The following is an 18,001-nucleotide window of genomic DNA, read 5'->3' as shown; positions in this document are numbered from 1 at the left end:
ACTTTCAAGACAGCTGTGTATATGGACAAAATGATTTCTGTAATTGAATTTAAAAGACCACAAATAGTCTTTCCATTAGGAAACATGATGCAGTTTAGGTAAAAATAATAACATTTTACTTATTTACTTGAAAATCAGATGTGAGTGAGGAGGGATGAGGAGATAGAAAATGAGACTGAAAAAAAAAGATCATTGGAAAAACTTCACCTTGAAATTTTTAAAGAAAATTATTTTTGCATAACTCTCATATTTAATATTCCCAAAGGAATATAATTAGATGGCTTTGCTTCTGTTTAGTCAGAAGACAGTTATTCCCCTTCCCATACAGTAGGGCAAATAATATTCAGTGGCATATTATGCAAACTGGCAATAAAAAGTTCACTTTGGCATTCTAAGTCGAATACATACAGCCACATTTTATGGTTGTGGCTCATGGTTCTTAGTGGTATAAGAACATTTCAGTAATATCTCATTATCATATTATCTCACAAACTTGATCATCCATTCCATGGAGCGTCTCAGACACACTCCTAACTCAGGAGGGCATGATGGCTTGCATCAACATGGAAGTCCAATATGGCTTTAACAATATTTGAGTCGTGCACATTTATTAAAATAAGGATGCCTTACCCTTCTTCCCGATAGACTGTTGCCATTGTTTTAAAACAGGTTCTGTACTTGATCTCTCCAGGAACTGGCTGAGGCCCTTGAATCCTACTTTTGGCAACATCAAAAGGGATGTTAATGACTGAGGCTATTGTCCCCGAGAGAAGACCAATCCCAAATTTTCTCAAAAACTCCAAGGTTGGATCCTAAAGGAAAAGAAGAACAAAATAACAGAAAAGGAAGCGGAAGCCCCTAAATAGGTTAAACACTATAAAGCAATATGTATTTAAACAGAGCATTGCACTCCTGGCCCCCTCCTGTTATTCCAGCGGAACACATTAGAATTTCCTAGCTGGAACTTGTTTTCTTGACAATCCCATTGGCTATGTTTTTACACATGGTCTAAATTGCTGAAGTACACATTTCCTCACACAGGATTTATAAACACAGTTCATAAAGAAAGACTGGTATGGCATATGGGGATGATTTGTATAATTGGGCTTCACAATGTACTTAGTATTACTGTATCAAAACAGGAGAAATCCAAGCACACTATTAGCTAATTGGCCAGAATATTTTACAAATGACAGCAACTTCCACCATGAAGCCTACTAAAATGCTCATTTGTGTGTGGACCCCCAAATGTTAAATTAAATCAAGGCTACTCTCGGTCTGCTGCTATTCCCCTCCAGGTTTTTTGCATTTATTTTCACGTGTAGCTGATCCACTGTACTGAGAAGTGCTAGCTTCCTGTTATTAACAAACCAACTTGCTGCAAAACAGCCTGTGACATTCTGTGCATTAGAAACAGTAGTAAGTCACTGGACTAATTGGCTGAAGAATTTACAACCCATTGTTCCTGAATCTTACTCTTCCTTCACAAAGGAAGAAAGGGAGAAAAAGAGAGAGGTAGTGGAGAGAGAGTGTGTGCGTTTGAAAGAGAGAGAGAGATTTCTTCTTTCCATTTGAATTTAGGTCCTCAAATGGGTCTGATTTGATTTTCCACCCCTCCCTGCTCTGCTTTCTGACATCAAAGTATTTAATTAGGTCTTATGTGGGAGTCACTTTCCTTCAGCCTATTTTTATGCCCAGTGAGCTCACATTATGCTTTGTTATAATGAATTTGCTGGGAAGTTCTCATTATGTTTTCAGCCTCAGTTCTTACCCTGAAGAAAGGTCATATCACATACCCTAAGCTGCTGATTGAGAACCCCTTCCCCTTCCCCTGCCGTCTCTTTCAGTCAATATTTCAAGGATCTTCATAGAGGAAAAATACAGGGTTGTGCCATGGTACCGTTTATCCAGCAGGAAAGCTAAGCAGGGGAAAGCATACTCTTCTTAATCAAGGTTGGGGTGGGGGAAACAGGTCTAAGATTTGCATGCGTCCAGATCCTACGGAGGAAGAAAACTTCTGGAAGCTCTGAAACTTTCAACTGAACCAAGGACCAGTTAACATCATAGAAACTCCTATGTGGCTAAATATAAAAAGTAAGGGGTTCAGTAATAATCTTGGATCTGGGCCATACAGGTGCCGAGTAGGTTTAAAGGGATTTAAAAACCAACAGGGTGTTTCAACAGGGAAAACAATGCAGTGATTGCAGTATGAGTGAGGTGTGTTTAAATAATCCCCTTTCCTCCCCCCTTTTTCTCTTTTACAAGGAGAGAAAAATGCCTTTATATTACCCCTCTCCATTATGGCACAGCAGCAGAACTGGAGGTGGGCGCTCCAAAGGAACATGGATTCAGGACCAGCTCTGGTTGTCTGACCCCGGACAAGTTGCAGAATCCCTCAGAGCCCCAGTCTCCCCAGTGTATAAAAGGGAAGTATTTAACAACAGCCTTACGTCTGAGAAATAAAAGTGATAACAGAAGTAAAAATGCTGTAAATGTTGTACAACACTGGTAGAAAATGGATGGCATTATTATGTTGCCTGTTTTTTGAAGACTCAATGCACCTACATGCATAAGAGATTTGTATGTCATCCCTGTGACACAGCCAAGTTCTCTCTCTCTTTTTTTTTTTCAGTTGAGGACAAGAGTACAAATGATGATTTTTATGTGCATTGTCCTTTTGGGAAATTCAGGGGACCACCTAGTTAAGCATCTAGCCTCTCCCATCTCCTGATGTGCTGCTGAGGAGCAGAATTGGGAATGGAGAGTAGACTAAGAAACTCAGTAAAGGTCATTGTGCTTGAGACACTTTGCTGGAGACCAAAGCATAAGGTCTCTAAGCCATCATCTTGTTCAGTGGCATGAGAAAGTGTTGAATCTATTTTCTCTACAACTTTTCCTAGCACAATAATAAGATCCCACAGTAGATCTCAAATCCTTGTGGATCTCGGAATCACCTGGGGAGCTTTCCATAAATTTTTAAAATTAAAAATTTAATTTTAAAATTAAATTTTAAAATTTATGTGGTGCTCTACCTCAGACCTGCCTCCAATTCCCAGATTGAAATCTCCTTGGAAGATGCCTGGAAGTTGTTTTAAAAGCTTTTCAGCATTTCTGAAGCTGTCAGGCTGAGAACCTGTGACTGGGAACCAGTAATTTTGATGCCCCACCAGGTAAAGCAGATCTGGAGAAGAAGGGTCCTCTTGAGATGGTCAAAAGGGTATTTCCTCACCATCAGTCTCTTCCCATGACCTCATGGTCTGCTTTATGCCAGCATCTAGACGGGGACTGGGTGTTGCCAGGGAGAACGCTCTCAGCTGGCTTTTGCTTTCTTTGCTGCATGTCTATCCTCATTGAATGCAATCTCTGAAATGCTTCTGCCATTTGTCTCCTACGGACCACTCCCATTTCTCTGGTTCTAGTTCTAGTTCCCACACTATCACTAGTCTTGCTGCCTTCCTCCCCTCTACCATCTATTCTTCATAGTGGCACCAGGTTCTCTTTTTATAAAAACAGATTTGGTTCTGGTATCTTCCTACTCAAAGACCTTCAAGAGTTCCCCACTACATGAAGAGTAAGGACAAACCACCTCAACTTCGCGTTTGGCTTATATTCAACGATATGCTTCCAATTTATCTTTCTAATCTCAAATCCTACATACATCCCCAACCCATACTATAGTCACACTGATTAATTCATATCTATCTAAATAGACTGAGCATTTCCCAACTCTATGCCTTTCTTCAAACTACTCCCATAGCCTGGAAAGTCCTCTGTCATATTGCATTCCCACTCCTCCTTTAAGGTCTAGCTTAAATCCTGCCTTGACCAGGAAACTTTCATGGATCCTCATGCCAAAACTAATTTCTCTCTTCCTTATATTCCTAACAGTCTGTGCTCTTGCTATAGGCTAATTTGTGTTTGATTTATTTTTGTATTTTATATCCATGCTGGAATGTGAGTTTGCTCAGACCGGAGCATGTGTTCCTCTTTGTGTCATCTATTGCACAGTGGAATACAACAGTAGGTGCTAAATAAATGTTTGCTTCATTGGCTTGCCAATGTATTTAGTTATTTGTTTTTGTAGAAACAAAGAACCAGGCTTAACCTTTAATCACTCTTTCTTAAGACTCAGTGTCTTCTAGCCTAGAAATAAACCCCTGTTAGAACTTTATATTTCTGTCTGTCTGCCAGGTGGCATTAACATGGGCATTCATGTGAGCTCACCTCTCAGTGCAAGGGAAAACTTCAGCAGTAGGAAATAAAATCCCAGAAACACAGGTCTAGAAATGAACTTAAGATAACATCTAGCCTAAGTCAAATATTTAGGACAGATCACACCTAAATGATGTAATTGAATATTAATATTGTTGAAAAACCAATTGTTGTATTAAAAATTCCCAACTTCTTTCCATAATTTTCTCCAATCAGGACACTCCCTTGAATTTAATCTACATTTCTCATGCCTGTGCCTAAACTATTTCACTCCAGTTCTTTGCTCAGTAGTAAAGGCAAGCAACTGTTGTCATTTGCTAAGTAATTTCTTAGGAATTAAAAACCATTATAGAAATAGCCTTTTCTTTTTCATACTTAAAAACATGGTTCCTTTTAAATATTTATTTACTAGTTAAGTATTATTCCCATATATGGATATGTTTTATTTCTTCCCTCTAAATATTTTCTTTTTTCCCCCTCACAAAATAGTGCTTATAAGTGAAGTAGAGCTGAGTAGCCTGAACTTTTAATGAATATTATATGCATTGACCTTATTCTGTGATAGCACAACAAAGTACAATATTCCTAGTTTGTTTTATAGTTCATTTCCCAGAAAACATTTTTAGACTGATGTGATAATCCTGTTTCACAGATGAGAAAACTGAGACAGAGAGAAGGTATGTAACATGCCAAGTACACATAGCTAGCTACTGAGTAACAGGATTTGGGAATTTCTACCATGTTCTTTAACTAAAACTCTCTGGTTATTTCTTCCATGCTGTGATCTTTGCATGAGTGCAGAACTGAAGAAAAGTCTTTACCAGCCTCTCTTCAGGGAAATCAATTAATGTCTTTGGCAAAACTTATTATTATTATTTTTTAACTTTTTTATTAATTAAAAAAAATTTAACAAACAAAACATTAAGATATCTTCCATTCTACATATACAATCAGTAATTCTTAATATCATCACATAGTTGCATATTCATAATTTCTTAGAACATTTGCGTTGATTTAGAAAAAGAAATAATAACAGAGAAGAAAAAGATTATACATATCATACCCCTTACCCCTCGCTTTCATTTACCACTAGCATTTCAAACCCCCTATTATTTATTTTTATTCCATATGTTCTACTCTTCTGTTGATATAGTAGCTAAAAGGAGCATCAGACACAAGGTTTTCACATTCACAGAGTCTCATTGTGAAAGCTATATCATTGTTCAATCATCATCAAGAAACATGGCTACTGGAATACAGCTCTACATTTTCAGGCAGTTCCCTCCAGCCTCTCCACTACATCTTGAACAACAAGGTGATATCTACTTAATGCATAAGAATACCCTCCAGGATAACCTCTCAACTCTGTTTGGAATCTCTCAGCCATTGACACTTAGTCTCATTTCACTCTTCCCCCTTTGGTTGAGAAGGTTCTCTCAATCCCTTGATGTTAATTCTCAACTCATTCTAGTGTTTTTCTTAGTCCCTTGATGCTGAATCTGAGCTCATTCCAGGATCTCTGTCCCCCGTTGCCAGGAAGGTCCACACCCCTGGGAGTCATGTCCCACGCAGAGAGGGGGAGGGTGGTGAGACTGCTCATCATGTTGGCTGGAGAGAGAGGCCACATCTGAGCAACAAAAGAGGCTCTCTTGGGGGTGACTCTTAGGCCTAAATTTTAAGTAGACTTGACCTATCCTTTGTGGGGTTAAGTTTCATATGAACAAACCCCAAGACTGGGGGCTCAGCCTATAGCTTTGGTTGTCCACACAGCTTGTGAGAATATCAAGAATTCAACTTGGGGAAGTTGAGTTTTCCCCCGTTTTCACTATTCCCTGAAGGGGACTTTGCAAATACTTTTCCACTCACTGATCAAATCACTCTGGGGGGGGGGGGGGGGTACGCTGGCTAAGCAGGCAAGAATGCTTGCCTGCCATGTTTGGCAAAACTTATTATTTATAGACTTCACAGCTTAACAAGGGACACAAATAAGAGGTCCTAAACATTGGTGACTGTGACATTCCAGAACCTGTAAAAGTTCAACAAAAGGTACTAAGTCATCAGAAATGTGATCACATGGCTCAAAATAGTTAACAATCAACACATCACATATTTGTAACTAATTTAACCATCTAATCCGAAGTATATAGCCAGCAGCTAAAGACAGGAAGCTAAGGGACTGGCTCTTGAGGAGTTAATATCCATAGAGACAAAATATCTTAATCAAAAGGAGCCAACGCCTCCCCTTTTACCCGCTCAGAGGCCCTCCTTAGTGACTGGCCAACTGGCTGTTTGCTTGATAAAGAGCAAGCCTTCGCCCATCTCACAGGCCTTTATGATTAGGGTCTGGCAATTGCTAGAGGACATTCCACTTAGATGTGCCAGAAGGAGGGGGTTAGGGAAAATGGGGAAGCAGGGTTTTTTTAGCTAGTGAGGCCAGTGGAAGGTGATGAGGATTTAGGACACTGAGCAGGAGGCCTACCAAGCCAGGGTGAACAGAGTTGAGTGAAGGGACCTTTCACTTAAGGGAGCAACATTAATACATACATAAAAGCCTGGTCCTAGAATCTTCTTTCCACCTCATCACCCAAATCACATTTCCTTTGCTTCATTCATCCTTTAATTCCCTTGTACCACAGCAAATCTGAGACCCTCTTTAATTTTATCCTTGAGTCGCTTTAACAAAGTTCATAAATACCTAGCTTGAAATTAGTCCACGCTGGCTCCCCAGACAACTTTAAAATGAGCACACTGATAGGGATATTCTCTTTTCAGGAATTGGCCTTAGATGGTCCTAGAATGGAATTGATGCTGCTTGTCAAGAATTGCTAAATTAGGTTTGCCACTCAAAGAACTAAAATTATTGTTCAGAAATGATTCAAGATTGCCACAAAATCTTTTGGTTGGGAAAATTAAAGAGCGTAGAGTGATCTAGTGAGGAGTAACACAATTTTCAGGGCATCACAAAAATATTTTCTTGTAGAACTCTTTTATTTTGCTCCCCCATTGGGTTGGTAAATTGTGTGATGAAGAGACTAGCATGGCCATAACAGGGTGATTCAAATAGAATTGAAGTAATACTCAGTAATTAAAGTATATATAAACATGTATTAAAAACCAATTTGAATAGGATCTATCTCAGTTATTTCCAGTCTTATACATGCTCAGTTTGTGCTAATGGCACAAGTCAATTCTATAATCTATTCCGAGCCCTCCGTAGCACATCACCGTCAGTAGCTAAAATGGGAGTCACGGTGCAGCCCTTCGTTTCCTCATGGCTGTAAGCAAGAAGTGGTATAAATATAAGGTTCTGGATGTAACACCACAAGAAATTGCAGAAAATCCATTCTAGCAATAAATAAATATTTGTAAGTTCCATTTCCTATTGAACTTGATTGCAGAAAGCTATCTGGAAAAGCCTCCTGATTAATAAGGCACTGAATGGAGGATGGATGAGAGCACACCTAGAGCGATTCTCATCTGGTCAAACAAAATAGCTGCTCTTCTAGGGGAGGTGTGTCCAAGGGGCAGCCTGAAGCAAGGCCAGAGGAACCTGGCTGAAGAAGTGGAAGGCCTGCTTATTGGAACTGCTAATGATACAGACTGGAGGAGAACTAAAAATGACAGGTGAGGAACTCAACGTTAAAGATTATTGTCAGAGGCTCCAGCACTGGATTGAACCCACAAGATGAAGTATAAGCATAATGAAAGTAAAATTCTGAGTTTAGGTAACTGCACATGTTTGGGTTGAAAGACTTGATTTGACTGCAATTCATGTTATCTGGGGGCCTTAATTGGCCGTAAAGATTTATACATGCCAAAACTGTGATGTAAAAGTAATACCCATTCTTCCTCCCTCCTTCCCTTTCTAACAAATGCCCCAACCATCCAACTCTATACAATCTTCATCTGCATTAAGAGAGGCATATGTTCAGAGCACAGAATGAGTCCATCTAGTGTTCTCTCAATGGATCAATTCAAAACGATAGTATTGTGCCTAGTTCTGAACCTGACATTGACAAGCCTGATGGCACCTATACAGGGAGAGGCAGACAAACTGAGGACTAGAAGCCATGTCATTTGAAGAGTGGTTGAGAAACTATGGATATATCCTGAAGAAGGAAAGACACAAAGGCTCACTTATCCACACATTTGAAGAAGTGTAATAAGATGATTAAGAGCCTGGAGTCTGGAGTCAGCTTGCCTGAGTTCAAATCTTTCACTGGACCACACTCCCAGCTTTTGATTCTCTTCCTGAAACCCCCTTTGTGAGCTCTAAGATCTATACTACATCAGATTCATCTTTGTGTATATACTGGGTCCAGCACATCACAGGCATTTAATAAATGCTTTATCTCAACTCTATAAAGACATAATAAGCAAAGAACCAAGAACTCAGAAGCAAATTACAAAGGAGGTACACAGATACACGGGTTCAGCACATGGTAAAAACCACAAGGCAAATAATAGCAGCTCATCATTGTCTTCCCACAGCTGGCAATGGTGAGCATGAAAATAATGTGGTATGTTGAAATCATAGTTGCTCCTGGTAACTGAACAAGGAGGCAGCTTGAGTGAGAGTGAACTGCCTTTTCTTTTTTAAAGACGAAATATGCATTTTAGATATTGTTAGTTTTAGTGGATCTAAGTCAGCTGAGGGTAGAGTCAGCTCTCGGCATATACTTTATATTCTCTCTATTTTTTGGGTCTCTTCTGTTATTTTGTTCAACAACTTTGACAAAAGTATGTTTCCCCTGATCATGTTATCATGCTGATTTGTCCCCAATAAAAATGCCTGCTATTGAAGCTTAATTAAAAAATACAGTTGTTTCCATTTCATAGCTATCAGAAGAATCTGTTACAGTGTTTGTTTTCTCTTCATGTGAGATCATTTGGGGAAATGCTAGCTCCTCTCTCCACTGAAGGTCACTAACCAAAATGAGATGGTTTAATTGATAAGCATTCTTTGAGGAATGTGGAGTATTCCCAAGATTCTCTCCTTGCAGGACTCTGGGCTTTGGAATGAAATCAAAGTCTTTGCTAAAAGCTCCACATCTAAATGTAGCCATTCAGAAAATAGCCATGAAAATTCCTTTTTCCCCCTAAGCTATCTGTTCTTTAAAGTGTTGTCAAGTGTAAAATAATTTTGAAGGTCTTACCCACTTAGTCCAAATTATAAAATACATACAATGGCAAAGTGGGTTGTGGCTTATATGTAATAGTTATCAATTATTTCCTCTTTCTCTCCATCTTTATATGTATATTCACTTGGGTAGATAATATTTTCTGAGAATCAGTTATGTCACTGAATACTTTCATACAAAAAGAGGAGAGTATTTACATATTTTCTAGGGACCCCAATAGGATTTTTCTGCTTTGGCATGCTCTATCTGATTTTTTTTTTCTTTTGCCTCAGTAAAGGCACTGACCCCAAGGAAAACTAACAAACCAGGTTCTCAAAGCAAAACAAATTCTAAAAGTTGAGATGTCAGGGCAAGGACACACTGAGATGCTTTGATATGGAGGTAGGCAGATGATCCAGAAGAAGTCTTTGAACCAAGCTTATTTCATGAGAGTTTACTTCTGAAGTTCTCATATAAATGAAACTTTCCCACACCCATATAGCTCCACTTATGTAATGTTTGCTAGACACCCCCCCCCACCCCAGTTAAATCATTTAAGGGGAGTAAGCATGTCTGAAACTTCTGGCTCAGTTAACCTTTGCAGCCTCTACTGCCTCCTTCCCCCTTGGTTCACCACATAGTAGCTACCTTCATTCTATATCCTCTCCCAGGTCCCCGAGCCTCTTTCTGTTTTAGGGCAGTAACACAGGGCTGGTCTCTCTGTCTAGCCTGTTCATTTCCTTCATGTTGGCCTGGGTCCCCTCATCTCTGAGGCTCCAGCCTAAACATCCTTTCCCAAGGAAAGCTTTTCTTACACCTCCTGCCCTGTCCCCGCAATAGGTCTAGATTAGGATTCTTGGTTATAAATTCCTATGGGTGGACAGCTGTCTTTCATTGCACTTATCGCAATTGCAATGATTTATTGTCAGTCTCCTCTATTAGACCGCAAACCTGATTAAGTCAGGGGCAGTGCTGATCTTAGCAAGATGGAACCCAGCAAATGGTTGATGTTCACGAATACTTTTGGAATGAATGCACAGAATGAAACCACGGAGAATCTAAAGCTCTTGGCACCTCATTTCCATCCACTTGGGTGATGCCTCCTTGGAAAATTTTGGCCTGAAGTTAATTTAAGAAGGTTCTGAACTCCCAGTCCTCCCCCATGCCACCTCCCACCCCCATGCCCCAGGGAGTCTGCACAAACTGCCAATGAAAGATATTGCCTTTTACCACAGAATCTTGTCATATATCCTGAAATTTTATAGATAATATATACTTATAGCTTTCTCCCAGGGGTTTACCAGAAAGGGGAGTCGTTCTTGATGAAACTTTAATGCTTTTACCCTTCCCATCACCGGATGATTGGTAAGACTAATGATCGAGTAACAGAGAATCAGAAAAATAAATGGTCATACATTAACTCCTACTATGATCAAATTCTACTGAGATTCTTCTTTTCAAAATACAAACAGCTCTGTCTAAGGCTTTCCCTTGAACCCAAAGGGGTATTTTTCATTCAGCTCAGTGCACACCTTTGGCAGGGAAATAGCTCTCAATCACAAAACTAACTTGTTTCCATATTTCCTCTGATAAATCAAAGTGCTTCTGGCACTACCCTCAGACTTTCTACAGAATTAAAAATATAAATATAATAATAAAAACCAAAATAAAAACATTTGCATATATAAAAGGCAATCTTCTATGGCTATTACATTAGTAGAAAATAAACCATGCTTGACTTAATGCTGTCTACAGAAAAGTGACCCTCAGGGACTGGTCTAAATGGTTTATTAAGTAAGAAAGATTGAACATATGAAAAATTGTTCTCTCTTAGAAAATTTCTAACCCACACATGTCGTTTATATCATGGCAAAATTCAAGACAGAAGGTCTATTGTTTTTGGCAAAGTAACTTGCAAACATCCTTAATTAGGATGCAAACTGAAAGCACAATTTAATACTGTTGACAGATGAACTTTAGACAGAGATGTCTATTATTTTAATTATTGCGCATAAGAAAAGCAGTAAATATGGAAATAGAAGACAAAGTTATTAAAACACGTATTTTAATCTTACAGTTCTCATTGCACGTCAACATCACAAATAATATGCTCTGAATATCCCCAACTTGGGATGGGAATGAAGAGTTGTTTTTGCAATGAAAGCTTACTCCCATGGATATAGGAAAAAGATGTCAGCATTTAGTTGACCAATATCTGTTTCTAGTGGGCATTCCTATGAAAAGTGATGGCCTCTTTCTGAGGAGAAGACATTTCAGCCCATCTATTGCAAGATGTAAATGAATGTCTCCATTACATGGCAGCAGTCTTTCCTCTCCTGTCACCCGTTATTCACCATTTGATAGGACCACATAGTTCCTAAAAATAAATCTGAAAGAATATAACAGCATCATTTTCAAATTGGTAATGCCCATTTCTTCCAGGGCCATGCCTTGCAATCCCATGTTTCTAAGGATTCTAGACTAAAATCATGAAAAGGGAGGACAACGTTACAGGTCTGAATGAGGTAAAGGAGGAATCTGGGCATGTATCAGGATATTCCAGCTATTTCATGTATCTAAATTTTGGTGACTGTTTTAAGAGATAATTTATGTTTGACAAAATCCATGATAAAATGTCGAATTAAAGTGTTACATGGTGCAATGGAAAGAGTTCTGGCCTCTGTTTCTTTCCTTCCCCTTGCTGTGTGACCTCAGATAAATTACTTCCGTTACTTTTGCCACCGAACTGAATTTCTCATTTTGTTTCCATGTCTGAAATGACAGTTATTGTGAAGAGGGTCAGGCAAGATCATAAAGTCTACAAAAATGGTTTTAATGGTATTAAATGGCACAGGATGTCAGGCACTTTTGTGATAATTTGAAAAATGTATCTACCTGAGATCACCCATCTGGACAGTTAAAGTTAAAAAACCTCTCTCCCTCAGGGGTAGATGTCTGACCTGAGTTTTCTGGCTTTATTGTTCCAAGTTCCCACTTTACCTCTCTGTAGCCTTAGAATTGAGTGAAATGGAAAAAAATAAACTAGGCACTCTTATTTACTTTATGAGGTTATGTTAACATTGTTACTGATTTATTTCCTATTATAAAATTAATACATGCTTAATGTAAAAGCTTCCAACAGTTTAAAACGATATAAAGAAACAGTACTTCCCTCCACTGCTGCTGGCTTTCTCCTGCTTGTTCTAGATTCTCTCTCTCTCTCTCTCTCTCTCTCTCTCTCTCTCTCTCTCTCTCACACACACACACACACAACTCCGCATTCCCATTTCCAGAGATAAAAACTATGGACAGTTTCTTGTAAAATCAAATACTTTGAAATGAAAAACATTGCAAGATTTTATGGATTTTAAAATACATTACATTAAAGAAAAACCTACAATTATCCTACACTAGTCAGAGTTGGTGAAATCTCAAATTCCCTTGGAACAACGGAATAGCCAATTGCTGGGTGAGGGAATGAAACAATAACCCCATAAACAAACTGTTCTCAGTGGATGGCGGGAGAGCCTACAGCAACACGGAGTAAAGCCTTCAAGGAACACCACCTCCTCCTCAGGGTTTATAACAACTTGATGACGTTCTTCAACATGTTTTAATGATTATCATACCTTCCCCTTCACAAAGGATTGATTTATTATGGTTTAAATTTAAAGAATACAAGTTTCCCATTTTTGAATTAGGCTTAGATTACAGAACACATAAAGTCAATGACTTTGTTCTAGGCAACAAAATCCGTAGTGTTCATTTAAGTGCAAAAGTAAGAGTCCTGGGGGAGAGTTCCTCATACAAAGTTCTACTTACTATTTCCACCAGGCATTGCACCACCTCCATTCCTGCCCTCCCATCATCATCATCACTTCTATGGCACCTTAATAGTCACAAACAACTTCACATATTAAGAAATGAGCTTGTCAGATAGGAAAAACAATCTTAGCTTTCCAATTTACAGATTGAAAAAATCCCCTGACCCTCAGAGCAGTGAAGTGATTGGCCCAAGATCATTCAACCTGTAAGGCACGTTGCCTCCCATTCTCACCCAGGAATACTGTTGACTCCTCAGGATTTATGTCTAGCTCAGATCTCTCCTTTCATGCCGGATGTGGGTTGGACCAGCTTAAAATCATGAGTTGCCTTCCCAGTGCTGTTCAGATAAAGATAAGAATCCTTAGCATGGCCTCTGAGGGCCACTATTATTTGACCCTGTGTGTATCCTAGCCACATTCCTGCCTTTGCCCTTTTGCTTTAGCCATATGGGCTGCCTTTTATTTCATTCAAGACACCCAGCTCCCTCTCTCTTTAGAGCCTTTGCAACTAGATATTCCTCATATCTGCTGTTACCTACTGAATTCTAACTCATTCTCAGCTCAAACGTCCATTGTCAGGGAAGCCTTCTCTGACCATGAGGATTATATTAGGGTGCCCTGTTGTGTGATCCCTTAGCACTTTTCCTTCAGCATTTATAATTGTGTGTGTGTTTGTTTGTTTCTGTCTGTTACCTCCATTGCCTTGTACGCACCATAACAGCCTCTCACCATTGTATTCCCTGGTGCCTAGCACAAGCCTGGCAAATGTTAGACACTTAATAAATGTGTTAAGTGAATGACTGAAAGCCAAGTTCACACTCAGACCCACAGACCCCAAATTTTGTATACAGTATTCCCCCCCCCCCCCCCGCCCCCACTCCACTCTAGAGGCCCAAGTGCCTAGGACCATTAAATGCAAAAGAATCAGCTCTTTTCGCTTGGAAACTTATCTCTGAGTCACATGGCACATTTTAGCACTGCCATAGATTTACAATTTAAGATTGGTAATGGTCAAATATGTAGAAAGTAGTGCTTCCTCCACTAGTGTCCAAGTTCAGCAAATTATAGTAGAATTTATTTAAATTTCAGTTTTTTTTAATGATAGATAATACTTCACTAAACTCCCTATTATTTTGTACATGGGATGAGGTGAGGGAATGAAGTAGTATACTCATGAGTTCTCAGTTTTATCAGAATTACAACACAATCAAAATTATTTCCAAAACTATAGTGAACAGAATGTATCCTTTCTTTAAAGATTCAGAAGATACTTGAATATTCTGCAGGGTTCTGATTAATAAATCAACTTTTAGTAGTATAACCTTGTTAATAGAGAACGCTTTGGTAAAATGCTGGTTGACAATTCACTAAATATAATTGGAAAAAATTGGACAAATACTGGATGTGATATTACTGAGGGAGAATAGCTCGCTTCACGCCTTTTCTGCTCTGATTTCTTCTAGGGAGACTCTCTCCGGCTTGTGGGAACCTGTCTACACTGCTGAACTCATCATCAGGATTTTGGTAACTGCCAACAAATGTGTCTGTGCCACAGGCCTACTGAGGCAACTCAGGAAAACTTCTCTCGGCAATGTGGAGACCTCCATTTTCAGAATCATTTCCCCAAATAAACATTTTACTTTCTTAATATAAAGACACTATTATGTTAATGTGACTTTTTAAAATGCCTAATTTATTTCTCTCTGGATCTCTGTGCTTTGGTCGGACTCACTGACATTCTAGCTATAAGCTCTTCAGCTGTAAATTCTCTCCCAGCTACCTTATAAACTAGTATTAGTTAATATCGTGATCCTCTTAAATGCAAACATATCCCTTTAGTATTTGGTTAAAAAGCAAAAAGCAAAAAAAAAAATTTTCTTCCACTAATTTATTTGTATACAGGTAATGGGGGGCCTACTCTGTGCTAAGTACTGTTTTAGCTGCTGGAGTACAGCAGTGAAAAAAGAGAGAGAGAAAGAAAGAAACGACTAGGTCTCTGTCCGTATAAAGCCTACATTCTCTTCTTTCCTTTATAAATGGACACGGACAATGGTTGGAAATAGTTCAGATGCTGATACACTGAGAGGAGTGCTAACATATTGCAAAGGCTACATCTGTATCTGCATATCTATTTATATAAATTCTGAACTTTAAAATATTTTTCCTTCCTAGTTTGAAGGCTAGAGAAACCAATTGTTTTAAACGTAGCAATTTATCCTACATGCAATTTGATGGAGGGGAAGAAGGTGGAATAGGATAGGTCGAGTTCATCCCTGCTCCAAGGAACAGCTAGAGAAGGGACAGGACGGTGACTGGGACAGGTCATGCCAGGGTGTGAGTGACCCAGGAGGGGATTCTGCACCACATAGGGAGGCCCTGGTTGCAAAAGCTGAAAAACTGAGACACAGAGAACTGGAGACCATCCAGTTAGTGCAAACAGCCTAATGCGGCCCTTTCCAAAAGGAGGCCTGGAGCCCTCAGGAGTGCACGGACCAGAGACGGGGACAAGGACATAAGCCAAGCAGTATTCCTTGAACGTGCTACCCTCACACACACTGCCCACGCCCCATGACTCCCTTAGACACCCCAAGCACCTGAACCACATCACAGCCTCCCCTACTGCGCTCAAACCCCCCCTGCCCTGACCCCCCACTTGCTTGTCCCCACCGCACAACTCCGCCCTGTGCACCCTGCCCCAGCCAGACTCACCTCTCCCACTCAAGTGCACAGTCTCACCCCACCCCTCCAGAGACCCACACACCCTCAGCCAGCCCCTGGACCCTCACCTCCCCTTCCCTGCCCCTGCAGGTAGTCACCTTCATGTCCTGGCCAGACCTACCCCTAGCCCATACAGCCATGCAACTCTGCCCCACTGTCCCTGAGCTCTGGGCAGTGCACACCAGGGACCCGCCCCCAAGACCCATGCAGACATACAGATACATCCTCCTTGCCCGGCACCCACACATCCGTGCACTGACCTCTTGACCTCGGCACCCCAACTCCTGCCATGCACAATTGCACGCTGTTGCCCAACACCCCTGGCACAAGCGCCCTGCTCCCACACTGGCAGGTTCATGTGCACATCTGTGCCACACAGCCTTTGCCCTGCAATCGTGTGCAACCCTGCCTCAACTACCTCAAACCTGCACACCTGTGCCAGAGCCCTGTCCACCCAAAATCACCTGCCCCTGATCCAATTCCCCCCCCCCCCGCCCCGAGACCTGTGCCCTGCTCCTACACACTCGCACATCTACATCCTGGCACCCCTGGACCCCTACCCCTGCACATGCTCTGACCTCTGTGCCCCGTATCCCATACCCTGATACCCACTACCCACATCTTGCCCACCCACATCTTGCCTGCATATCAGGCTCCGTGCATCCGCACAGCCCCCCATCTGTCTCCCACCCGCCCTACTCTGTGCCCCCATGGCACACCTTGCTCCTGTGCTCCACGGTCTGTCTGAGCAGCACCCTGCCCCCACAGCCCTTGCACCGCACCTCCACAACCCTGTGCCCTGCTCACAGACATCAGTATAGCATCCCCGATTCATGCCTATATTTGTGCCACAACCCATCACTGCACTGTTGTACCCCATCCCACACCCCGCATCCTGCTGCACATTCATCCCACAGATACAAAGCTTTAGACTACTGAAGAAGAGCAACTTCCAAAGTAATCCTTTGTATATATTTACATGCCTTGAAGGCAACAGAAGATCACTGAGTATATTAAGATGCAGACAGATAAAGTCCAGTCTAACGACCAAATTAAAACACCAGAGGAGATACAGACATGGGAACAACCCAATCAAAGATGTTCATATAACCCTACTCAATAAAATCAGTGGGCTGACTAATGACACAAAGGAGATCAAGAAGACACAGACGAGCATAAAGAAGAATTTGAAAGAATAAATAGAAAAAAGCAGATATCATGGAGATTAAAGATGCCATAGACCAAATAAAAAACATACTAGAGACACACAACAGCAGATTTGAAGAATAAGCAAACTAGAGGATAGGACAACTGATTTTGAACACAGAAAAGAGCACAATGGCAAAAAAGATGGAAAAATTTGAATTGGATCTCAGGAAAATGATGGACAAAACAAAGCACACAAATATAAGAATCATCAGAGTCCCAGAAGGGGAAGAGAAAAGAGCTAGGAAGATTAGTTGAGGCTATAATGGAGGAAGACTTCCCAGCCCTTATAAAGGACATAAATATACAAGTCAAAGAAGCCCAATGAACTCCAAATAGAATAAATTCAATAGGCCTCCCCCAAGACACATATAACCAATCTTTCAAATCTGAAGAGAAGTGGAAAATCCTGAAAGTGGCAACAGAGAAACAATCTACAATCAAGGGAAACCACATAAGAATGAGTTTGGACTTCTCAACTGGCTCTATGGAGGGAAGAAGGCAGTGGTATGATATATTTAAGATCCTGAAAGAGAAAGACTTTGAGCCAAGAATTCTGTACCCAGCCAAATTGTGCTCCAAAACTGAGGGAGAGATTAAATTTTTTCACAAAAAAATGCTGAAAGAATTTGTCAACAAGAGACACACTCTACAAGAAATACTAAAGGGAGTTCTGATGGCTGAAAAAAAAAAAGACAGGAGAGGGAGGTCTGGAGGAAGGCACAGAATTGAAGAGTACCAGTAAAGGTAACTTAAATGATAAAAAGAGAAAGAGGGAAAAGAATATACAGATCTGACAAATAAAATCCAAAGGTGGTGGACTCAAGAAACACCTTTACAGTAATAACTTTGAATGTTAGCGGACTAAACTTACTAATTAAAAGATACAGATTAGCAGACTGGATTAAGAAATAAAATCCA

General features: G+C 40.4%; 2 protein-coding genes across 4 annotated transcripts in view; one reads left to right on the top strand and one right to left on the bottom strand.

Annotated features, from left to right (window-relative positions):
• The window catches only part of PAX9 (paired box 9), a 44,290-nt gene extending 29,464 nt beyond the window's left edge, over positions 1-14,826 (top strand). For 2 of the 3 annotated variants that reach the window (XR_013162188.1, XR_013162187.1), the window contains 2 exons: positions 2,266-3,170; positions 14,620-14,826. Coding sequence is in view for 1 of the 3 variants with exons in the window: in XM_077126920.1 (XP_076983035.1) it covers positions 14,620-14,684 (65 nt within the window). In the remaining 2 variants the exon portion in view is untranslated. The remainder of the gene's footprint in view (positions 1-2,265; positions 3,171-14,619) is intronic. The other variant, XM_077126920.1, reaches the window with a different exon arrangement.
• Positions 1-18,001, bottom strand: part of SLC25A21 (solute carrier family 25 member 21) — a 462,293-nt gene that overhangs the window by 5,302 nt on the left and 438,990 nt on the right. Inside the window, exon 8 of the mRNA XM_077126923.1 lies at positions 631-812. Coding sequence (XP_076983038.1) covers positions 631-812 — 182 coding nt within the window. The remainder of the gene's footprint in view (positions 1-630; positions 813-18,001) is intronic.

The sequence above is a fragment of the Tamandua tetradactyla genome, chromosome 14 (genome assembly GCF_023851605.1).
Source record: "Tamandua tetradactyla isolate mTamTet1 chromosome 14, mTamTet1.pri, whole genome shotgun sequence".
Classification (NCBI taxonomy): domain Eukaryota; kingdom Metazoa; phylum Chordata; class Mammalia; order Pilosa; family Myrmecophagidae; genus Tamandua; species Tamandua tetradactyla.
This window is presented reverse-complemented; position numbering and strand designations above follow the sequence as displayed.